Source organism: Colletotrichum destructivum, chromosome 4 (genome assembly GCF_034447905.1).
Source record: "Colletotrichum destructivum chromosome 4, complete sequence".
Taxonomy (NCBI): Eukaryota; Fungi; Ascomycota; class Sordariomycetes; order Glomerellales; family Glomerellaceae; genus Colletotrichum; species Colletotrichum destructivum.
Window position 1 is genome coordinate 4,151,469 of NC_085899.1, and position 25,894 is coordinate 4,177,362.

The window sequence follows — 25,894 nt, forward strand, 5'->3', positions numbered from 1 at the left end:
CACGTGGTAAACGGAGCAGTTGTTTAATACATGTAGGAGGGGAACCGAGTGAAGAAAAAGCTGGACCACGGCTGGTACAGGTCGATGGAGCGAGCCGCTGAATCCTTCATCTGAGGTACGAACACCGAAACAACAAAGAAGTCACGATGTGGGAAGAACTGTGGTCGATCCACGGCCTTCTGGCTCTCTTCCGCTGGTTTCTCATGCCGGGAACCCATCTGCCATCAATACACAGCGCGGCTTCGCACGCCGCACACGCGGCCTCCAACTGGGTATCGGGCTCTACCATTGCTGCCACTGCTGTCACTGCTGACCTGGCCAACCTGACGAACTCGGCCACGGTGCTGGCGGCAGACGATTTCGACGCCCTGCAGTATGTCGATCCTCTCATCGGCTCCACGAATGGGGGCAACGTCTTCGTCGGCGCGACGTTGCCGTACGGCATGGCAAAGGCCTCCGCGGACACGAACAGCACCTCCAACCAGGGCGGCTTCACTTTGGACGGCAGCCCAGTCACCGGCTTCTCGACCATGCACGACTCCGGCACGGGCGGGCAGCCATCTCTGGGGAACTTCCCCTTATTCGCGTATACGACTTGTCCCAGCGGGGTCATCAACTGGTGCACGTTCCCCAAGAAGTCGAGGGCGCAATACGGCTACTTCGACAAGAACGACGTGATTGCGAAGCCGGGACTGTTCAACATCACGATGAGAACCGGCATCCGAGTGGAGATGACGACAACGGAACGGGCATCCCTCATCCGGTTCAACTTCCCGCAGGCAGGGCAGCCTCTCATCCTGCAGGACCTCTCCGATCTGGGCGACACGCGGCAGGACAACGCCTCCATCAGCGTGGACAGCAAGACGGGGCGGATCAGGGGCCGCGCGCGCTTCCAGCCGAGCTTCGGCAGCGGCACGTACGTCCTGTACTTCTGTACGGACTTCCGCGGCGCCGACATCCTCGACAGCGGCATCTTCGCCGACAGCCGCGCCAGCACCGAGGTCAAGAACCTGACCATCTCGCGGTCCATCAACGGCTACCCGCTGCCGGGAGGGGCGTTTGTGCGCTTCAAGACGGCGACCAAGCCCATCACGGCGCGCGTCGCCACCAGCTTCATCAGCGAGCAGCGGGCTTGCGCCCACGCCGAGCGAGAGATCCCGGACTACAACTTCGACCGCGTCTCGGTCGAGGCCCAGGCCGCCTGGAGGAAGAAGCTCAGCCCCATCAAGATCAACACAACCAGGGTCGACGAGTCCTTTGCGCGGAACTTCTACAGCGGTATCTACAGGACCATGGTCAACCCGCAGAACTACACGGGCGAGAACCCGCTGTGGGACAGCAGCGAGCCGTACTGGGACTCATTCTACTGTCTCTGGGACTCCTTCCGCTCCCAGATCCCCTTCCTGGTCATCATTGACCCGACGTCGGTCGCCGAGATGGTCAGGTCTCTCATTGACACGTACGTCCACCTCGGATGGCTGCCGGATTGCCGGATGAGCTTATGCAAAGGGCTCACCCAGGGAGGGTCCAACGCCGACAACGTGCTGGCAGACGCCTTCTTGAAGAACATCACCGAGGGCATCGACTGGGACCTGGGATACGAGGCCGTGCTGAAGGATGCGGAAGAGGAACCGTTCGACTGGAGCGTCAACGGCCGCGGCGGCATGGACAGCTGGAAGAGGCTCGGGTACATCCCGGTCCAGGACTTCGACGTCAAGGGCTTCGGCACCATGACGCGGAGCGTCTCGCGCACACTCGAGTACAGCTACAACGACTTCTGCATCGCGCAGATGGCCGACCGGATGGGGCGCGGGACGGACCGGGACAAGTACATCGCGTCGAGCGGTAACTGGCGGAATCTGTACAAGCAGGACCAGAAGTCGTCCTTCTTCAACGGGACAGACACCGGCTTCCGGGGCTTTTTCGAACCAAAGTTCCTGAACCAGACGTGGGCGTATCAGAACCCGTTGAACTGCAGCAACCTGGACGGGAAGAGTGTCTGCTCTTTGCAGAACAACGGTCCCGAAACGTTTGAGAGCAGTCTCTGGGAGTACGGATTGTAAGTCGATAACCCTGTCCTGTTCCTGTCCCTGTCCTGTTCTATCTGGTAATTTCCGGGCGGGGGCTAAACTCTTTTTCAGCTTTGTTCCCCATGATCAAGCAACGCTCATCGACACCTACGGTGGCCCGGACGCGTTCGTTCGCAGACTCAACTTCCTGCACGACCAAAACATCACCTACATCGGCAACGAGCCGTCGTTCCTCACGGTATTCCAATACCACTACGCAGGACGCCCGGGGCTCTCGGCGAAGAGAGCCCACTCCTACATCCCGTCCTTCTTCTCGGCCGAGCCCGCGGGTCTGCCGGGGAACGACGACAGCGGCGCCATGGGGTCGTTCCTCGCCTTTGCCATGATGGGCCTGTTCCCCAACCCCGGGCAGGACGTCTACCTGATCATCCCGCCCTTCTTCGAGAGCGTCGAGATCACCCATCCGCAGACGGGGAAGACGGCCAGGATCCGCAGCACCAACTTCGACCCCAAGTACCGGAACATCTACATCCAGAACGCCACGCTGAACGGCCAGCCCTACAGGAAGAACTGGGTCGACCACAAGTTCTTCACCGAGGGCCAGCAACTCGTGCTCACTCTAGGTCGCAGGGAGAGCAACTGGGGCACGAGGGTCCGGGACCTCCCGCCGAGTCTGGGTGAGTATCGCGGATTCAACAGGACTTTCCCCTCGAACCGCACGAGGATAGTAGATACAACGTACAAGAGCGACTTTGGGGAGTTGGGACATGATTTGGACGTGTAAAGTTCGGCGCTGGGGATTCACGGCGGATTGATTTAAAAGGATCATGGAGAGACATATTTCGTTGCTTTGGATACCTCTGTATATGCATTTTAGGCCATCCGGTGCCAGTCGGGAAAGGAAATTCATCACAAGCACATCTGCTTTGAGACCCTTCGGACTTGCTGCCTCTGGTTTTGAAGACTTGAGAATTCTATAATGGAGACTCGGCTTTCCCTCAAACAACATCACCGCCCAATCTCAAGAAACCGCCCGTGCAAAACCTTTTGGGCCTGTAGAACACCAAACTCCACCGTCGTGATTTTTATGCCCAGCTCAACGCCTTCTGGCCAAACACTTCGCTCCTCTTGGTGGGGATGTCATCGAAAAGAGACGCCTTGACCAGAGCTTGGCCCGGGAATGGCTTTGCCGTGGTCTTGACCGGGCTGTGTGTGTCGGTCGTTAGTGAGAGTGATTGTTTGTAGAAGAGTTGGACGACCCACCTGCCGCAATTCCGACAGAAGAACCGCTGTACAATCTGATCAGTCACCTGTACTTGGAAAGTTTGTGGTTGGACACCACTCACATGCACAGGGTTCCCGGAATCGGTGTTGTTGTCCAGATACTCGGTCAGGGTGTTCTGGCTATCCTCAACCTTCCACTGGCCGTCGTCGACGAGGAAGTTCATGGAGAAGGCTATTCAAATGTGAGCAGAGGATACTGGGAATGCAAGCCAATGTCAATCACTCACGACCACCAGCACGCTTGCAGTTTGCGCTAGAAACATGGAAAAAGTGGCTTTAGTAGTGGCACTTTTAACATGTATGTTGGGGGGAAAAAACCCATACCAATGGCAGACGATGATGCTCTCGGGCTTGTTACTAATAGTAACCTTGATCGAACCGCAGTTGCAGTGTCCTTGGTAGGGCGCCATAGTGAACGATGGGATGGGATTGATAACGGACTTCACAATAGCTGGTTATGAAGCGTCAAGAGGCAGATGAATTTGCCGACAGAAAAGGTGTGTGGAAGCGAAAAGAGTCGGGCTTTGTTCCATTTCCCAAGGCAGCCGGTTGTTGTCCCTCGGTCGATGACGGAATGAGGTCACTTTGAGTGGATTACCTTCAAACGAATTCAGGCGTGCAAAAGCCTAAACCAAGCCCCTCTCTCCCTCTCGAGAACAAGGAATCCGAATTCCTAGTTCCGAAAAAGGGAAGGGAAGCTTGGTCCATAGTTCCGAGCGGGACAGCCGGGGGGTGGAAGAGAGGGGCATGAAACATGAGTCGTGGCGGGGTAGAGAGGGAGAGAAAAGGGCATCACCACCGCAGCTCCTGGACTGTGATGCTGTCTTCATCCAGAATACGCGGCCTGTCGTCTTGGTTTACATGACGAGCTGGTCGTTGGTACGGCCGAGAAGACGAGGGGGTAAAGTCAAGGAGTCCAGATGTGGCTTGCGAATGTCCAAGTTGGTGTTGTATAATATCTCCCGCGTTGCATTGTCAATGTCGACTCTATCAAAACACCACGCCAATGAACAACATCGAAATCACGTCCAGTCGCTCCATTTCGAGCCCTTCCAGTACACGGCTCCATCGTGCTCAAACTGGGGCCCCTCGGCCTCGACGATGTGTCCAAGCTCGCAGTGGTCAAACTGCACACGCGTCTGTTGCGTGTAGAACTCGTCGAACCGGGGCGCGAGGGCCTCGCGCAGGCTCCCGACGTTGCCGGACGGGTGGAGAGCGTGCCACGGCTGCGAGCAGGTGATGCCCTTGCAGGACTTGAGCACAAAGAGGAGCGAGTCCAGTCGGGGCAGGACCTTGTTCAGAGGGTACCCAAGGATGGTGGCGCCGGCAGCCAGAGCGGCCTCGTCGGCGTGCAAAAGGTTATGCAGCTGGCCAGGGTCGGTCTGCGTGGAGATGAGAGAGAAAGAGAGAGTCAGCGGATTCGATTTCATACATGCTAGCTTTTTTCGTCTCGGGGGCAGTTAGTCGAGACTTACAGTCATGTCGTAGAGCTCATGCTCGTTGGTGCACCAGACCGAGTAGTAGAGGCTGTAGCCCTCGCCGACCACGCGCAGCGCCTTGTACGTGTTGTTGTAGATGCGCTTCGTGTCGTCGCCGTTGAAGCCGAAGGTGCTCTCCGTGATGGCCCAGCCCCAGTACTCGACGTTGACGTGCTCGCGGGTGAGCGGGGACTCGTTGAGCTCCTTGTCGGAGAGCGGGATCGGAGCGCCGTCGAAGTCGGCCCTCAACGGGGCGCCGGCGAGCGAGAGGATGGTGGGCACGAGGTCGACGTGGGCCGTGACGGCCTCGGTGACGCCGCCCTTGGGCACGCCGGGGCCGCGGACGATGAGCGGGATGTTGATGTCCTCCTCGTACCCACACTCCTTGCCGGGCTGCAGCCGGTGCTGGCTAATGTGGTAGCCGTTGTCGGTCGTGTAAAAGATGTACGTGTTGTCCAGGATGCCGTGCTTCTCAAGCCTGTCGACGAGTCCGTCGACGAGCTCGTCGACGGCCTGCAGGGCGCGCAGGCGGCCCTGGTAGTGCTTGTCGTTGTACTCGACGTTCTCGTCCGTCAGCTTGGGCTGGCGACGGATCCAGTCGGCCCCCGAGGGCTTGTCGGGGTTGAAGTTGTCCGTCCTGGGGACCTTGGCGTCCTTGAACAGGTGCTCGTGTCTCTTGGCCGCCAGGGGGAAGTTGACTCTGAATTTGTCATCGGACACGGGCACGTTGTCGTCGGGGCCCTTGACGGGCAAAAGAATGCTGGCGTTGACGTTGCTGTGGGGGGCGATGGGCGCGATAGCCAAGAAGAAAGGCTTGTTGGCCTCGACCGCGTCGTCCAGGAAGCCATAGGCCTTGTCCGCGACCAAGTCCGTCGAGTACTCCCCAAGATGGTTCACCGGCTTCTCATGATTGCGCTGGAAAGTGGCGTTGTAGTAGTCGTACGTGTTGGGGTCCAGAAGGAAGTCCTGGAACAGATAAGCAAGGGGAACACGAAGTGTGGTCTAAATTTACAGCTTACAGAAGAGTTCCAACCCTTCAGATGGGGACTGTCGTAGTTCCAGATGGTGTGAGCATTGAACATTTTGCCCGTGTAAAATGTGTTGTACCCGGCGTTCTGCAGCCAGATGGGCAAGTAGTTTTCGTTGTGGCCATTCTTGACAAAGATGGGGAATCCGCCTGTAGATTCTCGGTGAGTTGCAGGTACTTGAAGCAAGAAATATCATGCAGGACTGAATCTCACCATAAGGCGGGTTGAGATCGGTAACATTCGTGTTGTGGGCCAGTTTGCCCGTCCACAAACTCGCGCGGGATGGGCAACACACTGCCGTCGTGCAGTAGTGCTTCTTGTAGAGAGTCCCCTGCTCGATCAGCCGCTTCTGGATGAGAGGGATGTGCTCCAGAGAGTTCATGTGGAGGTCTTGGTCGTCGGTCAAGACGAAGACGATGTTTGGCGGGGAGGACGACGGCACCGCACCCCGGTCAGAGCCGGCGAGGGGAGCCTGAGCGTCGCCTGCGGCCGCAACACTGCCCGACAGAAGCAATGCCGCAGAGGCCAGTACCGAAGTTTTGAACTGCATCCTGAAGTCAATGTCCAACTGCTAATCGAAACTTGCAGGCAATTGGTGGTTGCCGGGAAAGAAACCCTTCCTTTTCCTCTTTATCCTCAGAGACTCAAAAGCTTGTTTCCTTACTTAAGCCGCCGAGCTCCGCCTTCCGGTACTTGAGATGATTCGCCGGATAAGAATTGATGCTGCCGCCCGCGAGTTCCGATGACGTGCTCCGCCCCCAGTATCGCAACAACTAGGAACATCCACATCTTCACCGACAGCGGAGGATCCATGCCGTGACAACATCAGTGGACACCGACGCCACGGGGGTCATTGGACGAACTTTGACTGTTTTTTTCCCGTCTTGACCCGGGGCTTTGTTCAGTTCCAGGTACTACGGTGTCTAATATTGCCAATAAAAACCACGTGTGCGAGGTAAACAGCCTGGAAGAGAGATCACGGTAGCTATAGCAGGCGAAAAACGGCCTACCCTTTCGACTTGCGCCCAAAATCGCTCTTGAATGCATGGGAGGCAGCACACACTTTTATGTACCTACATGTTCGACCCCCGAGGAAATGCCGGTTTCCGTCCCCTTATCTTGCAGTACGTCTTGGCTTGAAGATGTCGTTTTCGCCGGCAACATCCACGTGCTTGCCACTGATATGATATCCTCTGCTCTCCAATCAGGATTCAGTTATTTCATACTCGCATTGCAGGACAACTGTTGCTCAAGTGTTCAGTTATGATTTGCCAAACGAATCACTGGAAAACTGCCCCGCGAGCTACCGCCATCGAGCCGTGCTTAATCGTATATTGCAACTGCAACTGGATGCTTTGCGTGAAAAGGCAAAACCTCATGCCTACGACATAGAACAGCTATACCAAGAATCCGGATAGAAAACCCAAATGGCTATTCGATAGAAGTATCTCATGCCCGCAGCCATCATCTGCCGATCTACCTTTCTGCATAAGAGGACCCATGGAATCCTGGATCAGGTTGTCCCGGCGCATAGACTCAGGGCCTGGACTTGACGTCGGAAGCATGCTTGGTCTCGAAGACCCCCGCGATGGTGCAAGACGCGCAGCCGATGATGGTATCGTCTGCCCGCGTACCTAGCTTTGGTGGTTCACAGCCTCCGACTTCCTGAACAGTCGCTCCGGCACCCCTTCGGGTGTCGCTGAACCATCCAAAAATGGCGTATTGTGAAGGGAGAGTTAGACTTGGCGGGATGTTTGTCCTTGATAAATAGAGTGTTCGCGCTCGTCATGCTGTGACAGATTCTCTCGGACGATGCTACTCCCCATACAAGTTGCCATTCCTTTCGGCGCAGATCACCATGACTACCATAGTCACTGCCAAGCCTGCAACTGAGTCGTCGTCAGACTCGGACTCCGTCGTCAAGAGTGTCCCCAACGAGACCGTTATCCCGGTTGCGCCGTTGGGCAAGCCTCGTCCCGAGAGAAAGTTCTGGTTTCAGAAGAGACAGCACTATGACCCTTCGGCAATTGCTACCTTGGTAAGCTCTTCACCCTTCAGGAAAGGATTGATTTTTTAAACTATTCCCTCTTACAGCCGAGCGTATATGACGACCCTTCAATAGCATCAAAGTATAAGCCTCGAGACAATTGGTACGCATCGTTTTGGTCTCATGAAGCGAAGGTAACCGGAGACATGAACGCTAAACTTTGTAGGGAAAACATCCATCGCTTCAATCCCTCGGCTCGCTGGACCTGGGCTGAGGAAGACGATGTTATCCGCAGAACAGACTGGCGAATCATGATATGGGCTTGCGTCATGGCAAGTTTGAGACGGCTCTCTGGCCAAAGAAAACAATGCTGACCAAATGCGTGACAGTTCATCGGTCTCGAAATCGACCGAGCAAACTTGAGCCAGGTATTTGTGCTAACCACACGAGCATTGATCAGAGTCATACTCACTGTAGACCATAGGCATTGACCGACAACTTTTTAAATGATCTAGGCCTCAGTACCAATGGTGAGCTTAGTTGATCCTCGATGTCTCGTCATAACTGACATCGACAGACTACAACTTGGGAAACACCCTCTTCTCGTTGTCTTTCCTCTGCGCAGAGCTGCCCTCACAGCTCGTGTCCAAGTGGGCGGGACCGGACCGTTGGATACCAACCCAACTCGTCCTGTGGTCTCTGGTGGCGGCCTGCCAGTTCAAGCTCAACGGTCTGGCTTCGTTCCTGATATGCCGTTGCCTGCTCGGTTTTCTGCAAGGAGGTTTCATCCCCGATGTGAGTCCTTTCGTCGTTCTGTCCCGAACAGCTCCAGCTTCGTCTCCGTCACGGGGCACAAACCTAGCGCTGACAGCTCCGGGCCTGCCAGATCATCTTGTATCTCTCCTACTTCTACAAACATGCCGAGATGACGATCAGGCTGGGGTTCTTCTGGATGGCCATGACCTTTGCGGACATCCTGTGCGCCCTTTTCGCCTACGGTATCCTCCATATGCGAGGAGTGCATGGCCACGAGGGCTGGCGTTGGTTGTTCCTTATTGAAGTCGGTTACTCTTCATCCAGATTTCACCACTGCTAGATCGTAACCGATCTGACTCTGACCCAGGGACTACTTACTATGGCCATCGGTTTTCTGTCATTCCTCTTTATGCCCGCCGGCCCCACACAGACGGCAAGCTGGTTCAGGGGTAAAAATGGCTGGTATACGCCCAGGCAAGTAGGGGTGACCATCGTTAAGGGAGGCATCGGCTGACCAGAAGCAGACAAGAAGAGATCATGGTCAATCGTATTATTCGAGATGATGCCAGCAAGGGTTCCATGCATAACCGAGAGAGGATTACACTCCGGCTGCTCTGGAAGAGCGTGTGCGACTATGACCTGTGGTAAGATGCATTTCCTTCTTTCTTCCTCTCCCTGTCTGCCTCTGGGCCTTGAGGTGAAGCAGCTAATTGAATATCCTAGGCCCATTTACCTGATTGGATTCACTTTCCTTGTTCCCTCCACCACGCCCAGACAGTACCTCACTCTCTCGCTCCGAGGGCTCGGCTTCAACACCTTCCACACTAACCTGCTGGTCATTCCGTCCCAAGCGCTCTCAAGTAAGTCATGCCATGCTGTCACGAGTAGATATTCCGAGTCCCAGCTAAACACAAATAGCGCTCTCCATGATGCTGTTGCTGTGGATCGCCGAGAGAACCAAGCAGCTTCTGGCGTGGTCGGCCTTTTCGCAGATATGGATGCTCCCGTTCCTCATCTGGCTGAGAGTCGTCGACACCACCAAGGCGTCGAAGTGGACTGTCTGGATTGTCATGACACTGATGCTGACGAAGCCGCAGCGTAAGTTGAGCATCGGAGACACACCGTCTTTCTATGAAGCCCATGGCCCTAACTGACTAATCTGCCCAGCGCACCCCATCCAAGTCAACCTCGCCTCGCGCAACTCCAACGCTGTCCGCTCCCGCACGGTATCCGCCGCCCTCTACAACATGTGCGTCCAGGTGGGCGGCATCATCGGCTCCAACATCTACAGGGCCGACGACGCCCCCGGCTACCGCCGAGGCAACAGTGTTCTCCTGGGGATCGTCGCCTGGAACCTGTGCATCTACGCCGGCGCCCGCGGTTATTACATCTGGCGGAACAGGGTCCGGGACCAAAAGTGGGACGCGTTCCGGGCGGACGAGAAGGTGGCGTACCTGGACCAGAACGAGGATGGCGGGAGCAAGCGTTTGGACTTCCGCTTCGCCTACTAAGGCTGCGAGTCTGGGGCGGTGTGAAGGCTCGGTCAACAAAGGTCGTCGCTCGGAACGCCCAGACGACACATCTCGGCCGAACCAGATCGATTTGCGATCATTTGGTATGGTAGTCGACTAGTTTTGTTCGTTTCTTGAGGGAACGGACAAGTAAAGACGAGTTGAACAAGACTCAATTCCCATTTGTCGCTGAACAGCGCATGATGGAAAATAGATAGTACATGAGATGAACCGCATAGATTTTAACACAGAAATTGCCATGATGCATATTCTGGAGTCATCGTTGAGGAATGTGACACGATGGCAAAGCAGGTTAGTTACAGAGCTGCCGCTTTGTGCCCCCCTCGGATGCAGCCATTCTTCACCTTCACAACGGCTCCAAAGCCCCTTGGCCACTGATAGGCCCGACCTCCACGTCCCTGGCCAGCTTCTTCCACGTCTTCAACCTCCGTTGGTCGACCCAGTTCCCATGAACCTGCGCCTTGACGTGGAACGGCAGCTGGATGACGGCGATCGGCCTCTCGAACCGCCTGGTGTCCAGCACGACGATCTCGTTCCTGTTCGCCCCCCGCCGCTCCACCATGGACATCACCCACCCGTCCCCCTCCGGCGCGTCGTCGCCCCTCGGGATGAATACGGGCTCCTGGCAGAAGGATTCGGCGCCCGCGCGGAAGTACCGCGTCTCTTTGGTCTCCGTGTTGTGCATCGCGAGGCCGTTGAGGCCGTTCACGATGGTGTGGCCCTCGCCGCTCTGGTGCTCGTGAAGGAAGACGTTGATCCAGACGTAGGTGTATGGCTTGGAGAGGAACCTCTCGTCTAATCGGGGGAACTCTGCTGGTATATCCAGTACGGTCTCCGGGTCGGGCACTTTGCTGTTCGTCGGCCGGGACAGGTCGAGCGTCCACCGGACATAATCCGACTTGGGGTCTTGCGGCGGGTACCTCCCATCGTTCGTGGGGAAGAATGGGAACCCGTTGTCGTGAACCCGCGTCGTCTCGATGAAGAGCGTTCCGCCATCCTCGCTCTCCCACGCACCGCCCGTATGAACGAGCATGCAGTTCTTCCACGAGTACACCCGACTCTCGCCCGGCTGCCAACCGGGCGGCAGCTTGGTTGTGCTTCGGCGAGGGACGACAATAAAGGTTGCGGGGAGGTCGTAGTCCCAGGCCCAATGATGGCCGCCTTTTTTCATCCTCTCGACGCTGGCCTCAAACGGCCACAGCACCAGGATGATCCAGTTGGGCGTGATGGCGCAGTCGTGTATCGGCGCGCACCACGGTGACTTGATCCACTGCTCGTCGTGCTTGACGCCTTGGCTGTCCAGCGCGTATATGACGATGTCGAGTGACGCAAGCCCTGTGGCCTCGTACCCGAAGACGACCAACTCATTGGTGTAGGGGTCGATTTTGGGATGCGCCGTAAACGTCTTGGCCTTGACTTGCCCGAACGGGTCGTACGCGATGGTGTCCAAGGTCTGAGGGTCGACGGAGTAGGGCAGCGCCCCCTCCTTGAGCGCAAGGAAACGGTCTGCCCAGAGCAAGACGTTGGTATTGGCGGTTGAGTCCACGGCGGCGCGGACGCAGGGGTGGTGCGTGTACGGGTTGCGGTAGAGCCCGAACAGCGCCTTGTTGGCCTTGCGTTCCAGCTTGTAGCGCTCCGTCTCGACGTAGCGCATCTTCATGTCGACTCTCCCGTCTTTGATGCGGAATGCCGAGATGTTGCCGTCGCCGTCGAGGGGGACGTTGTCGGGATGTGGCGGCACGAAGGGATCCGTCATGACTCTGTAAAAGGTCCCGTCGATCTCCTTCGGGATCTCGCCCATGACGACAAGGTCGCCAATCTCTCCTTCAAGACGACATGGCATGTTGGATCCGGCAAGATCGTATGCTTCCGGCCATTTCGTGGTCAGCCCATAGTTGGACGAGGCATCGGCCGAGGCCGCGAGGTCGGGGGCCTCATTGTCGGAACGACCGGGGGCCATTGTTGACGAGGTCCTAAGGGTCGCTGCGATAGTCAGACTGTTCTGCTTCCTGAGAGCTCTTGTTGATACTGTATGAATCGCCTCGAGTGCGCGGTTTTATATTGATCTGGATTATTAGACAGTCTACCCACTGCTTGCCGAAGAACACGCTTGTCAACCCAGACAATGAAAAGGGCTTGCAACTACCGAAACATTACATCCTGGGCGTCATATATTAAGGTTCAACGGCCGACCTCTCACGGCCGGGATCGAGGTCACTTATCATTCTTACCCCAGGAATCCCCGCATCGAGAGCGGCCGCCTCTGCGTGAGGCCCCAGTCTTTGAGATCACCGCCGGGATACGCAACTGCTTGTGCCTTCAGCCTTCAGGGACGTCCCGGCAGATTGAGGTGACTTGCCCCCCTAGATCATCGAACACGGGAATATCTTGGGCTCGTCGTCCAAACACTCCATGATGTGCCAACCTACGTGCCATCATACGGAGGTCTCACATCCAGCCGACCGTCCGAAATGCCGGTTCCAACGCGGGCTGAAACCTCATGTGACACTGCCTTGAACCCCTGTGCTGATATTGCCCCTTTTCCATGACAGTGGATGGGGAATCTCCGTCTTACTACCATCGAGATGTCACTAGGTTTCCTAGTGACCTGTTCGGGTGCCTGGCGGCCGTTCAGTCCGCTTCGGCATGGTGCCGAGTCGGCACGTCTGTGCAACGACATGTCTGGCAAGCTCGCTGGCAAAGAGAGGAGACGGATTCTTTGCAGTTCATCGGGTAGCTTTCTGTTGCATCTCAGGGAACATAAACACCGTAAGTATTGTGCAACAGAGTCGTCGTCGTGAGCCGTCTTCCTCAAGCTTCATGTCTAAGTTGGCGGAGAGTTGTTGAATATCTGCGCCTATCGCACCGACAGACGTGGGCCTTGCATCGTGGAACAGCCCGAGTTTCTTCGTAGTAGTTTGCAGAACGTCGCAGTGATTTCAGTTGCGAGATGCTCATGCATGGAAAAGCAAATCATGATGACTCTGCCCCTCGGTATTACGGTTAGTCCACATCAATGTGTAAAGCAAGAGTAGAGCTTCAGGAGGAGAGTAAAAAATTCGGAGGCCAGTACTGACTTGAGTTTTCAATCTGTAGTTCGTCTGAGGGACTTTCCGAACTTTCCGGCGATGTTTTCACCCTGTCTCCCGCTCAGTCGCCTGGTGCGAGGCGCTGATACCGCCCACGGCGCCGGCAATGATGCCGCCGACGACGAGAATCGCCATGGCCAAGACAAAGATCCAGTACCTCCGTATCCACGACCCTTGATGCTGCGCAGCCATCGGTTCGCCCGGGACCGGGATCGTGACGTATGTGCCGGAGAGTCCGTTAATACCTTCGCGGTCCGGCTTCAATGCGGGGGCCGACAGTCGTCGCCCTTTGCCGTACTCGACCGCCGAGTAGTTGGCCAATTGCTGATCTGACCACTCTTGAGGTGCCATCTGGGTCTCAACTCGGGTTGTGTGAATGCCGTGGGAGGATGAGGTGAAAGCTCGACAATGGTAGGTGGTGGACGTCGGTGCTCTCCTTACGGCAAGATCAGTCAACCTTGATGTTCGTGTGTAGAAAAAGAGAAGGAGAAAGACTCGAGGGACGGTGGAAATCGGTGCATGGGCTACACATGCATCGCACGTGGTGCCACGTGTGGGCGTGCCGCATATTTCAACAAGAGTCGCTTCCCGCCGACCCCTGAGACGAACCACGGCGCCAATGCGGTCTTATCCATGCATGTCTCGGCCAGATGGAGACGCTTGTGTCGAGTGAAGAGGCAGAGACGAGACTGTCGAACGCTCTGGCACCTCGATTGGTGGCCCATCCCGATACACATCAACCGCAATGTCTGTACTCTGGAGGAAACACATGTAGGGAAAAGGTACGTCTCTCGGATTGGTTAGACAGACTGACGGAACTCCGTGCCGGTGGAAAGAGACCAGGCAGTAAGCCACCTTCAGCCAAGAAAGAAGCAAAAAACCGTCCATTCTGTGTATGGGAGTGCTCGTGACAAGCAGAAAACCCTTCGGGGCTCTTCGCGTTGCTTCCCAGAGGTAGAGGCATAAACCAAGTTGTCAAACGCTGCACACACACTGCAATTATCTCCATTATCATGACCCATATCTTTCGATTGCTGACGCTCTTCTCCGCCAGTCCCGTTGACTTGTGGGAATAACCGTAGCGTTGAAAAGTTGGTCACCACTCGCGAGCCTGCATGTCTTACAAACCGGTGTCAAATGTCTCGGCCAAGACCTACTGGCACTGGTTTCTCGCGTGGTGACCATACTAGTGCGGTCTGGAAAAGAAATTATGGGCAGCAAACTCGTGCCACTCTGGAACACCGTCTGATAGCTTCAGTTCTCCCTTCCAAAGTGGCCGGGAAATCCGGGACCCGGAATTGCCGGCGATGAGGCTTCTTTCGTTGGACTACTGGGAACTAGGCTCTGCACCATGATGGAGTGCTACGAGGGAAGAGTTGAACGAGAGCTTGCCGCCTGGACCAATTCATGGCCAGGAGGTTGCAATCATCATCGAGGAAGGCATTGCCAATCCCGTCATAGTGCCTTATGCCGGGTGGTGATCAAAATGATTATGAATAATAAGAGCCAAAACCCAATACTTAGTTTGATACCGGAATTGTTCTCTCTTTGGACACCGCGATTGGTCTTTTACAAAGCCTTTGGTCTTGCTAAGAGAGATTGAAATCACACATGTAATCCTCAAGTGCTTTGTCGGAAGCCTTACCATCAATCTCACCGGCTGCTTAATGACCTCGACGAACGCAATATCTTTGTTTGGCTGAAGCTTAGACAACTTCTTGTGTATAGGAAGTCAAACTTGATTGACGTAGTGTTGAAATCAACCAAATCGCAGAGAAGCTCGGTTTTATCGGCGTAAAGCTTCGTCATGGGCCTGCTTACACATGGTGTCTTGGCGAGTAAAGTCGGCATCCACTGAGAGGAAAGCAAGTAAATAATCCGAGGGACTTGGCGTCTTGATCCTTCACGTTCGAACCTTTTATCCGTACTTGAAGCAGGTTACCGTGCTATGATAACCTCCCTGCCGAGCGGGTTGAACGCCGACAACTCAGCTTCGAGGATCTACAGGGTCCGGCACCATGCTGCAAGAGTCCAAGAGAATCCCATCGCATCGTCGCCGACAACCCGACCAAAATTGCCAGATGCGGGTGGAGGTGAGGTCACTGGCCGCACACCACGAACGGGTTGTAAATGTCGTAGTCTGGACCTTTGGTCACGCAATCGTCGGCAACAGGGGGCATGTCTGGACCAGAACCCCCGACGCAACCCCGTATTTCTGCCCTGACGGATACCCTTTCCCCCACGGCAGCCCGCCACCGAGTCTTACAACCGCGAGCATCACCCGGGGGGGTAGTCTATCGTCTCTGCCACGGCCGGTGATTGGAGACTGGAAGGCTGGGAAGCCTGTCAACCGGCGAGAACTGCAGCATTTGGTCGAATCTCGGTGGGTTCTGCCCAGACTTTGGCGTTCCCTATGTGGGAGGGATGCATCGGACGTCGTGCGCGGGACGCCAATGGTGGTGCAAATCTCTGAGATCGCGACATCGAAAGAAAAATCACTTCTTTCGGAAAGAATGTGTCCAGCTTTTCCTCGGCGGCCTGAGTCGTATCCTTGGATCATCTTTAGCTAATACCACCTGCCTGGGAGTTTATATAACCTCAGCCGCCCATTGTTGCGTTTTCTATAGAATATTCCCTAGGATTTAGATGAGGGTCATTCTGGATAATCTTTTCTGAACAACCCGGATCTCCGCTCACCGATTGAGCTCCGCAACGATTAATTGGTCTCCCGGGTTTTCTTCCCTTGACTACATACACCGAGCGAACGGATACACCATGGGTGAGACCGCATCGGTGTCGTCGTCGGCGACGCCTCAGCCGGCCGCCCGGGAAGAGCCCGTCAACTACGGACCTCCCGAAGAGGGCATCTTCAAACACATCTCCAAGTTCATCCCGTACTTCCGCGACGCCCGCAATGTGCTCGTGTTCAAGCTGGACGTCATGCTGCTCGCGTGGATGTTCCTCGCCGGTATCATGAAGGAGATGGACCAGTCCGCCACGACGCAGGCCTACGTCTCGGGCATGAGGGAGTCGCTCAACCTCTACGGCAACGAGCTGGTCGAGTTCAACACCTTCTTCTCCATCGGCTACGCCCTCGGTCTGGTCCCTGGCCAGTTGATCCAGACGCGGTTCCGGCCGTCGATATTCCTCCCCCTCTGCGAGATGAGCTGGGGACTGTTGGTTCTCTTGTAAGTTTACCAACCCCAGACCGAAAAGAAAGAAGAAAAAAAGACGACAACTGACGATACTCCCCTCCCCCCCTCTCCTTTCAGCACATACAAAGCACCCAATGCCCAGACCATCTTCGGCCTCCGCTTCTTCCTCGGCCTCTTCTCCTCCGCCTTCTGGCCCAGCGTCGTCGCCCTCATCTTCAACTGGTACACGCCGGCCGAGCTCGCCGTCCGTGTCGCCTGCTTCACCGTCTGCGACGTCGCCGGCGCCATGTTCCTCGGCGCCCTGCAGGCCGCCCTGTTCCGCGACATGAACGGCGTCCACGGCTACGCCGGATGGCAGTGGCTTTTCTTGATCGCCGGCGCCGTCACCGTCGGCCAGGGCCTCATCGCCTTCGTCACCGTGCCGGACTCGCCCTCCAACACGCGCGCCCTCTACCTCACCGAGAACGAGAAGCGCCTCGCCCGCGAGCGCATGGGCGATTCCGGCGTCACCACCTCCAAGCGCATCCCAGCCAGGCTCCTCCGCGCCAAGATCCGCAAGCTCCTCGTCCACCCCGTCACCTACTTCTTCCTCTTCTCCTTCGCCTTCAGCGCCTGGGCCCACCGCGCCAACTCATACTTCGTCCTGTACCTCGAGAGCATCAAGGACGCCGCCGGCAACCGCGTCTACGACACGTACCACGTCAACATCCTGCCCCTGGGCGGCTACGCCCTGCAGATCGTCACCAACGTCGGCCTCAACTGGCTGTCCGACTGGAAGCACTGGCGCTGGCAGATCAGCGTCTTCTCCGCCGCCGCCCACGGCATCTGCCTCGCCGTGCTGTGCGGCTGGCCGTCCGACCACAAGGTCATCCTCGCCTTCTACTTCCTCACGTACGCGACCAACGCCGGTAGCCCCTCTCTCATGGCGTGGATGGCCGAGATCCTCCGCAAGGAGCCCGAGGCCCGTTCCATCATCGTCGCGATGACCGTGACCACCGTCTACGTCGGTCACGCCACGATCCCCCTTGGGGCGTTCCGGGTTGCCGACGCGCCCAGATATCCCATCGGGTTCCCGCTCACGACCTCCTTCACTGTCGCTACCATCTTGGTCCAGCTTGGCATGTTGTGGTGGCATAGACGGCACCCTGAGATTGCCGAGTACGGATATGAAAAGCCCTCCAACGCTCACCGGTCGGACGAAGAGAACCCCAAGCTGGGCGACAATGAGACAGTAGTCAGCGGGCCTGACTCGAAGGCGGCCCAGATTACAGACTCGAGGGAGCTGTAGATATCAGTGTCTAGAAAGGAGGCCTCGGGAGAAGGCCATTGATAGACTCAAGGTTATTCAACCGGCACGGAGTATTTCAGATTTTCACGATACACCTCACGATTATGACAAATACCACCCAATAAAAGTATCCCAAGAGATGGCAAGGCGTGAAAGTCACAGCTCAGTTCTTTCTCCTGACATGTCTCCGCCGCGTTGTTTGCAGATCTCCTTGACGGTGTCGGGCCGAAATCACGGCCTACACGTATAACCGAATAGGGTCATGATTAACCCCCCCCCCAGTCTTCTCTTCAGGTGTGCTCGAGTACTAGCCTCTTGAAATGATGCTCGCGATCTATATCCCAAATTTGCGTTCATGGTGGGAACGTCTGCAAAATGTATTTCTTTGGCCTCTGGACACCAGACCAAACGGCATACTCCTAGAGGCGACAAACAGAACCCGAATGATGGGCTCGCTACTGCAAGAGAAACGAACAATGCCGTACGACAAGGGGACATCAGTACTGTCATCATCCTTGCTGTAACAAGTATCCTACCAACGAGACACAGACGACGAACAAAGACTTGCCGAAAGAACACACGGAAAATAAGAGGCATACGCCGGTGCGCTTTCGGAAAGGATGGACGGTATGGCCTTCTCGTCAGGATTTGGATGAGGCCTTGCATTTCCCATCGGCGGGGGCGAGACTATACTTCCTCGAGATCCCCTCGGATCCTCTCGGTGAGATTCTTGAGCGTTGGCTTTGGAAAGGCCCGCGATCGCGCTTTGAACAGTGCGACGAGGCTGCTCGTGTGTTTTCTGCAGTGGGTTCGGTCCAACACCCCTGCGAACGGTGGAAGGGTCTGAAAGTGAGCGTCCGTTCCAGTCGACGTCCGGTAATTTTGATGTGCACATATCGTCAGCTGAATGCGAGGAGTCTGACATCGGACTTTGGAAAGAATTTCAATGATTGTTCAGAAGCGGTTGCTCACTCGAATTGAGCATGTGGGAGAAATGGTCGCTTGATGAAGTTGAGAACGCGAGCCACAGCTTCGTGTGGTGGTAGAGAGACACCCCAATGGTAATATAGAAACTGGAACAGCTGGTTTGTCGGTCAAGTTACACAAGTGGACAAGAGGCAATCCAAAGCAACTCGGGGTCCACTACATACAGCAGGCAAGCGATTCGCAACCCGTCACTGACTAGCTTCCGCCCCTCGATGACAGGTCGTCCACTCACTCAAGACTCACTACATCTATCTTAACTGTCACCAAGCCACAAGAGGGCTGGTTCATGTCATCTCCTGATTTCGACCTCGAATTTGGGGTTCCGCGTGTCTCAGAGATGTGGCGATAGGCCAAGCTTGAGCTTCCCGAGTTAACATCCAGCAACCTCTCTTGCATGTATGCTTGAATGAGTTCCCCGGCAACGATGCTTGGAGGATTTGGAAGAAGTATGGGCTTGATTGGCGTTGCTCACCGAGATCCCGCTTATGAATAGGACCATTTTACCGTCATAGAGTGATTGAATACCATCCCAATGATTCCATCACCATCAAGTGAAGTCATAGTAAAAGATGTTATGATGGTTCATCCTATCAGCCAGGATCCATTGTCTTCATCATCAGGAGACGGGCGGCGCGCGTACCGCCGAGTGGGTCCGAAGGCGACGGCACCAAGGAATGAGCCGGAGGGAGGCCCGTAGACGGGGACTGCGGAATGCGCGGTTGAAAGTACCTCGGTCGGCGAGGCCTTTCGGCACTGATGGAAAAAAAAGGATCGGCGACGTGACAGTCCTGGGACGGAGGACTTCGTATAGAGGAGGCTGTGTCGTCGGTCGATATCCCACATACCGATCGATGCCCGTTCTGTCGGTTCGCGGGCTAGCGACACGAACAAAAAAAAAATAGCACGGGTAGAGCCACAATCGAGGCTGAAGCTCGCCGCCGTCTAGCTCAATGATGGGGCCTCGAATCCTTTCAGCTCCTTCAGTGTTGAGCAGCAGGTAGAAATAACGGACGAGATCTAACGCGGACGCTAATTTGGGCTGGACGGAGGTACGACGTCCACTTACGCGGAACAGGAAACAAACCCCCTTCAAGTCAGTGAATTTGAAGACCACGGCGAGCTACGTGACTTGGAGCCAGATAAACGGAACACGCACAACGGAAGCATTGCTTGCGTGGGCAGAAGAGTAGGAGCTCGATACTGCGCACCGTTCACTGGTCTGCCAGTACGCTGTCCACCGTTCTCCATCAAGAAGACGGTCAAGCTTTTTTTTCGCGAGCCACAAAACGGGTCAGACAGACTGAGTAGTGTGCGTCAACGGCTGGGGAATGGGTCGACTCAGCGGACGATTCCGTGGCCTAGCGCTCTGTACGGTATGCGTCCCAAAATGGAACCGGGGGGCCTTGTTGTTCTCTCTGTTCCATTTCCCAAGCAAAACTCCACTATGCCAAGGAAGCTTCGCCACCACAGGGACCCGTCCGTCAGTTGGCTTCAAAGGGGAAGGGGGACCGGATGAAAGGGAATGGAGACGCGGGCAATTTAACTGTGTTTTTCCTGGGTTATTGGCCGACAACGGGACCGCGAGTCAGCCAGGGTACGATGGGCCCCCGGGTGAGTTCCTCGGTACCTGATGTACGATGTATGTATGCCAGAGGGGCATGGCCATCTCTGCTGTGAAATGCTGGCTGGCTCATTCTATGGCCATTACAAAGTTCCAGACACGGAGTACAGGGTACGGTACGGACGGGTACTTGGACGGTGTTACCTGCTGCTGTACGAGTACACGTTGTGGATGGAGACCTGGGTGGCGTGTGTCAATGTGAGATTGGTGTGTTGAAATGCAGGGGAAGCGGGTTCTTGGCACCGCCTCGAAAGGAGAAAGAAAATGGTCAAGGGGGGAAAACATGGAAAACATGGAAAAACATTTCCTTTCATCATGAACGTTTGTGTTGTGTTGGGTCAGCGAGCAGCGCAGCAGACTGACTTGAATCATCTGGTGTCCACAGGAAGGAAACATTGGACGGACGAGAGGCCCGCGGACGGCATGTGGGATGCAGATAGCGGCAGGCAGATCCATGCCATTGGGATCACCGTCCGAACGAAAAACCCGTGAGCCGGGAGAATGCTGTCTTGTCGTCCGTGGACCTTTACTGACGCCGTCCGTCCGCCCGCGCGGTCCCCCAGAAGTTGACGAGGTTGTTTAAATTTCTCCTAAACTGCCGGCCGCCTGACGCTAGCAGCCGCACGCGACTAACCAGGCCGCGAGGCGCATCGGATGGACGCAGGGGACACTTGTCCCAGCTGTTTTGCGACTCCTGAGTCCTCGCATGGAAGAGCAGACTAGACTGACCTGCTGCGTGTGCAGTAAGTGTGTGGTTGAGTGTGGTTATGACTTGGTGAGTAAGTGAGTAAGTGATTGATTGATTGAGCGTGTGAGAGTCTCAGACAACAGATGCCAGCAACCCCCCCCCCGATGATTAAGGGGAACCCCCCGCCAAGACCCAGTGTGATGTCGGTGATGATGGCTGCAAATGCGCTGGCGAAATGAGATGCAGAAATGAGCGTCGCCTCACTCACCGCCAAGGCCCAAACGAGAAGATTGGAACTTTGGAAGGGCGCGCGAGGGAAGCCTCAAAGCAGAAGGATCGTCGCGTCACTGGCGCCTCCGCCCGTCGAATACGATCGATCGCTTCGTGTTGTGCCCTGCACGAAGACCGGCCTAGCCTTCGGGGACAACAGGGCCAAGAGGGCTAATAGGCCTACAGACGGTGGGCATCGGCGGCACCACCAGTGCGTGGGTGCTCGTTTGTAACGTTCCCCAGGAGGGCACATGTCGACGGTAAGCGACCGCTGTGCAAGAAGCTGAGATGCATTGCACCCGTCGTGAACGAGATATGCTGTGCTGCTGTGATGGGGTGGGAGAGAGGATCACATCATTCGACGGGACGGAGTGCAGAGTGACCCAATGATTGCAGTGTCGGGCCAAGAACTGAATCAATCGCGGACCAATCTCGACCAGGAACGGAGGGGCGCAAGTGCAAATCAATTGAATGCCGTGACTGTCAACGGTCTCGATCCACGGGAGTGTGCCCCTCTTCGGCTTGAGCGTCTTCCAATCAACGGCAGAGCTGCTATTTTCTGCATCCTCCATTTCTCTGGCCCCGTGGCCGTGCGTCTGGATATATCGACAGAAACAAGAATCCACGACTCCAGGGCGGGCAGGGAATCAAGCGATCAACTTGGGCGCCTCCACGTGTCAAGCTCAGCCCAGTGGGTAGTTGAGGAAGAAGAATAGCGGAGGGACAGAGATGCAAGTCAGCACTCGTGTACCTGAGCGGAAGCGTTTGACCATCCTCTTGTGTTGGTAAGTAGATGTCACATTTCGCTGCAGCTGGCCCAACCGACTCAGGGGGTGTTTCTGGTCGAACAATGCAAAGAAAGCATGAAGCCGCCACGAGTGAGAGAGACTGGCTGGCGTCAGTGAGAGAGTGAGACTTGAGTGTAAGAACGAACGGGTGAGTGTAAGAGAGAGAGAGTGTGTGTGTGTGAACCTGATCGAAAGTGGAGCCGCATGGCCCCTGTTTCAGCTCCGCCCCCCCTGTTCTTTCCACCAGTTCTGACTGGCTTTCCCACTTGGCATCGAAATGTGGGCTCCTTCCCCGGGGCAGGCCGCTCCCACACCCTTGTCCCTCGCTCCTTCCCTTTGGGCTTGTCAAGTTTGGGAGACCGCCACTGGCACCAAGAGGCTGGCTGACGGGGACAAGAAGGCAGGGAAACACGCGCCTTTCATTGGCTGTCGACGTCCCAGCACTGACCGTTTGACGATCCGGCAGCGGGAAGGTGTCGCCTAAAGAGGAAAGGCGGCAAGGGGTACATAACTGTGGCCTGCAGGGGACCAGGAGCAGGACCAGGAGCGATGCTGATGCTACGGTACTTGTAAGTGACGGGGAAGTTGTATTCGTACCGCATCTCTCCTCTTGGACGAGGAAGGACCAAACCAAAGGAGGATAGGAAAGAAAAAAAAAGTGAAGGGGGGGGGAGGAAAAATCAACACGAGAGACGCGACGGTGACATTTTCCTTTCTCTGCTCTGCTCTGCTCTGCCCTGGCCTCTCTCGCTTCTCGCTTCTCGTTTCTCGCTTCTCTTCTTTTTACATCATCTGCTATCCACGCCGTCTTCTCTCTTTATTCCTTCCCTTTTCATCCTATCCCCTCGATCTCTCCTACTTCGTCCCATCATACTACTTCCCTCGTTCCTGCTTCCCTTTCCATCCGTTTCTATCCGTAGCTTAATTCATCATCTGCAGTCGGCCACATTCACTCATTCACACAGTCACTCAACTTGCCCAATCATTTACAGGTACACGCACACACACACAAATACAACTCACTCACTTGTATCCTCCCACACCTCCCAAACACACACACACACACACATCACTCACCACACCATCTCGACCTCCCCCTGGACGAACCTCCCACACACACCATCACCGAGTTTAGCTTAACTCCCGCATTATCCCAACCTCAAACCAGGTCACCCCTCCTTCGTTGGCCTTGCTCTCCTTCCGATTCCCTACCCCTTCACACACGACTTGGGCGCTACGCCTCATCTACCCACGACTCCCGTACCGAGACCTCTTGACGCTCCCTTGGACCGCACATTCCTCACGCGCTATTCGTTGTCGATTGATGGACAGGGTTTATTCTTAGTCGACAAGCGTTCTCATCACACACATACAGCTAAGGACCTTCGACACCCGGGGTTCTTCTCTTCTTACTTATACTCCTCGTCCCCCCCCCGCGTCACCCGGATAATGCCACAGCTCACATCGTCGACTCACGAAGTTCCAGCAATCAACACACAAGTCAACGACTCGGGCAACACTCCCTACATCATGGCCGAAGAAGGCGGTCACCACGTCCCGACGGGCGCGCACAACAACCACACCCCGGCCAGCGACAACCGGCAGAAGCAGGAGCCCGACTTCACCATCAAGCCCCGCATGACCGACTTCAACGCCGAGGAGCTCCGTGAAGCCATGTCGCCAATGTCGCCCACGGGGCCCATGACACCGAACCCTTTCAGCCGCAAGAACACGAGCATCGACATCGACGATTACTTCACCGGCCCTCGCGACATCCTCAAGCACTCCAAGTGGCCCCTCTTCATGCAGATGCACGGCAGTATCCTGCCCAAGATGATTGTCCCCCTCATCTGGATGTGCATCTGGTCCGCCGCCATCACCTGCATCGACAAGTTCCGCACCAATATGGGCGTTGACTCGGTCCTGCTGACCGTCCTGGGTTTCGTCGTTGGTCTGGGTCTATCTTTTCGCAGTTCCACCGCCTACGAGCGCTACGCCGAGGGCCGCCGCTACTGGGCCCAGCTCATCCTCGCGACCCAGAGTCTCGGCCGCGTCTTCTGGATCCACGGCGCCGAGGCCGAGGGCGTCGACCCGCGACAGTCGCTCCTCCGCAAGGTCGGCTGCATGAACCTCCTCTTGGCCTTCGCCGTCTCCATCAAGCACAAGCTCCGTTTCGAGCCCTACACCGCCTACGAGGACCTCGAGCACCTCGTCGCCCACCTGCAGACCTTTGCCCAGGAGGCCACCGCCGCCGAGCCCGAAAAGGTCGTCCTCAAGAAGAAGAACTTTTTCAAGGAGACGGGCGAGTACCTCGGCGTTTCCTTTGCTGCCAGCAACCCCCGCAAGACCATCAAGAAGGCCTCGCGCCCCATCGGTAACCTGCCCCTCGAGATCCTCAACCACATCTCGTGCATCGTCGACAAGATGGTCGAGGACGGCCAGCTCAAGGTCCCCATGCAGCAGACGCTCGCCTACAACAACGTCGCCCTCCTCAACGACATCATGACGGGCACCGAGCGCGTCCTCACCACGCCTCTGCCCATCGCCTACACCATTGCCATCAGCCAGATCACCTGGGTCTACGTCATGCTGCTCCCCTTCCAGCTGATTGACAAGCTCGACTGGATCACCATCCCGGCGACCGTCGCCGCCGCCTACATCATCCTCGGCATTCTGTTCATCGGCCGCGAGATCGAGAACCCCTTCGGTGAGGACGTCAACGACCTGCCCCTCGAGGCCTACTGCGAGCAGATCGCCTCGGAGCTTGACATCATCGCCTCCTTTGAGAAGCGTGACCCCTACCGCTTCATGGAGTCGTCCCACAACCTGCCCTTGTTCCCCGCCAGCATGGCTCCCTACCACATCTGGATGAGCCGCTCCGAGGATCGCGTCCGTGAGGCCATCAAGTCCAAGCACAACACCGTCTTCGAGTTCCGTAAGAAGGTCATACTCGATAAGGTGGCATCGAGGGCCGGCCACACGTCGGAACAGAAGGCCAGCAGCGAGGGCGCCACCACGATCAACGGCGACCATAACGTCTAGATATGACTTGTGTCGTCTTTTGTGTCGCGTTGCGTCCTTCTCACCTTTTCTTCTTCTTCTTCCTTTTCATCCATCCCATCCGCTGCTGAATACACCAGTGGGGATGCGAGATGGGTTCAGCGATGTGCGTCAGGAGCATTCAAGGCACGGCGGGGGTAAACCAAAAAAGACTCATCCATGCCCCGAAAGGGCGGCCATGGCAACTGGAACGGAATTCGGATTTTCTTTTCACTGTAATTACCTGGAACACAAAAAAGGACAGGTGTGTTTTTGAGCGCGGCATTATCTCCCATGGCATGAGATACTAGAAACAGACTCTACGACGGGTAGATATCCAGATTGAATGTAAAACATTTCAAAAATGACAACCACCGACCGTCTAGGGATTGACATTCGTTGTGAGATCCTGCATGAACGAGTCGTGATGATATTTCTGCGTAATCAACACTGAAGTAAGAATGGAAAAAACACCTATTAAAAGTCAGACTCGATATGGACCGCCGTCCGACAGATTCCCAATGTCTGGGCAGAGCGTCAAGGAACACACACTCGACCGGGCAGCGACACGCAGGCCCGGCGCGGGCCGCACTCCGTGAAGTGGGGCCGCCGGTAGTGCAGTCGCTGCATGTATGTGTGTGTGTGTGTACTCTGTACAAGTGTGGAAAAGATTTGTGGGTGGGATCTCGGGACGCCATCGACCGGAGTCGGAGGAGAACCATCAGACAAGAGTTACGGAACCCCCCCCCCCCCCCCCAAACGCATGATGTGCACGCAAATGGGTTGCACCCATGGCGAAACAAGGGGGGCACGGAACTGTTTTGGGTTGTTCTAGACCCTTTGCGAATAATACGGGCCCCCGAGGGCCGCCGTG

General features: G+C 56.0%; 8 protein-coding genes across 8 annotated transcripts; 4 read left to right on the forward strand and 4 right to left on the reverse strand.

The window, feature by feature from the left end:
- Positions 1 to 146: 146 nt before the first annotated feature.
- CDEST_07203 (Putative glycosyl hydrolase family 92, alpha-1,2-mannosidase) lies at positions 147 to 2,814 on the forward strand (the record flags this gene model as incomplete). The annotated part of the gene is made up of 2 exons (XM_062923362.1): positions 147 to 2,059; positions 2,142 to 2,814. The coding sequence occupies 2 exons, from the start codon at positions 147 to 149 to the stop codon at positions 2,812 to 2,814; spliced, it is 2,586 nt and encodes an 861-aa protein (XP_062779413.1).
- A 78-nt stretch (positions 2,815 to 2,892) lies between these two features.
- On the reverse strand, positions 2,893 to 3,832 carry CDEST_07204 (Putative CENP-V/GFA domain, Mss4-like superfamily protein). Its single transcript, XM_062923363.1, has 5 exons — positions 3,639 to 3,832; positions 3,542 to 3,567; positions 3,377 to 3,486; positions 3,294 to 3,319; positions 2,893 to 3,236 (listed from the first exon to the last, which is right to left on the reverse strand). Exons 1-5 carry the CDS (start codon positions 3,722 to 3,724, stop codon positions 3,116 to 3,118), a joined length of 369 nt encoding a protein of 122 aa, XP_062779414.1. The 5' UTR covers positions 3,725 to 3,832; the 3' UTR covers positions 2,893 to 3,115.
- A 504-nt stretch (positions 3,833 to 4,336) lies between these two features.
- CDEST_07205 (Putative sulfatase, alkaline-phosphatase-like, core domain superfamily) lies at positions 4,337 to 6,391 on the reverse strand (the record flags this gene model as incomplete). The annotated part of the gene is made up of 4 exons (XM_062923364.1): positions 6,034 to 6,391; positions 5,812 to 5,969; positions 4,790 to 5,758; positions 4,337 to 4,696 (listed from the first exon to the last, which is right to left on the reverse strand). Exons 1-4 carry the CDS (start codon positions 6,368 to 6,370, stop codon positions 4,337 to 4,339), a joined length of 1,824 nt encoding a protein of 607 aa, XP_062779415.1. The 5' UTR covers positions 6,371 to 6,391.
- Positions 6,392 to 7,678: 1,287 nt separating this feature from the next.
- CDEST_07206 (Putative major facilitator superfamily, MFS transporter superfamily) lies at positions 7,679 to 10,074 on the forward strand (the record flags this gene model as incomplete). The annotated part of the gene is made up of 10 exons (XM_062923365.1): positions 7,679 to 7,858; positions 7,915 to 8,133; positions 8,292 to 8,337; positions 8,385 to 8,602; positions 8,694 to 8,867; positions 8,931 to 9,012; positions 9,096 to 9,207; positions 9,287 to 9,423; positions 9,482 to 9,661; positions 9,731 to 10,074. 10 exons carry the CDS (start codon positions 7,679 to 7,681, stop codon positions 10,072 to 10,074), a joined length of 1,692 nt encoding a protein of 563 aa, XP_062779416.1.
- Positions 10,075 to 10,441: 367 nt separating this feature from the next.
- CDEST_07207 (Putative carotenoid oxygenase) lies at positions 10,442 to 12,132 on the reverse strand (the record flags this gene model as incomplete). The annotated part of the gene is made up of 1 exon (XM_062923366.1): positions 10,442 to 12,132. Exon 1 carries the CDS (start codon positions 12,053 to 12,055, stop codon positions 10,442 to 10,444), a length of 1,614 nt encoding a protein of 537 aa, XP_062779417.1. The 5' UTR covers positions 12,056 to 12,132.
- A 1,097-nt stretch (positions 12,133 to 13,229) lies between these two features.
- Positions 13,230 to 13,535, reverse strand: CDEST_07208 (uncharacterized protein; the record flags this gene model as incomplete). The annotated part of the gene is made up of 1 exon (XM_062923367.1): positions 13,230 to 13,535. The coding sequence occupies one exon, from the start codon at positions 13,533 to 13,535 to the stop codon at positions 13,230 to 13,232; it is 306 nt and encodes a 101-aa protein (XP_062779418.1).
- Positions 13,536 to 15,959: 2,424 nt separating this feature from the next.
- Positions 15,960 to 17,627, forward strand: CDEST_07209 (Putative major facilitator superfamily, MFS transporter superfamily; the record flags this gene model as incomplete). The annotated part of the gene is made up of 2 exons (XM_062923368.1): positions 15,960 to 16,372; positions 16,457 to 17,627. The coding sequence occupies 2 exons, from the start codon at positions 15,960 to 15,962 to the stop codon at positions 17,625 to 17,627; spliced, it is 1,584 nt and encodes a 527-aa protein (XP_062779419.1).
- A 5,168-nt stretch (positions 17,628 to 22,795) lies between these two features.
- On the forward strand, positions 22,796 to 25,370 carry CDEST_07210 (Putative bestrophin). The gene has a single exon (XM_062923369.1). The coding sequence runs from the start codon at positions 23,431 to 23,433 to the stop codon at positions 25,021 to 25,023; it is 1,593 nt and encodes a 530-aa protein (XP_062779420.1). The 5' UTR covers positions 22,796 to 23,430; the 3' UTR covers positions 25,024 to 25,370.
- The last annotated feature ends 524 nt before the right edge of the window (positions 25,371 to 25,894 follow it).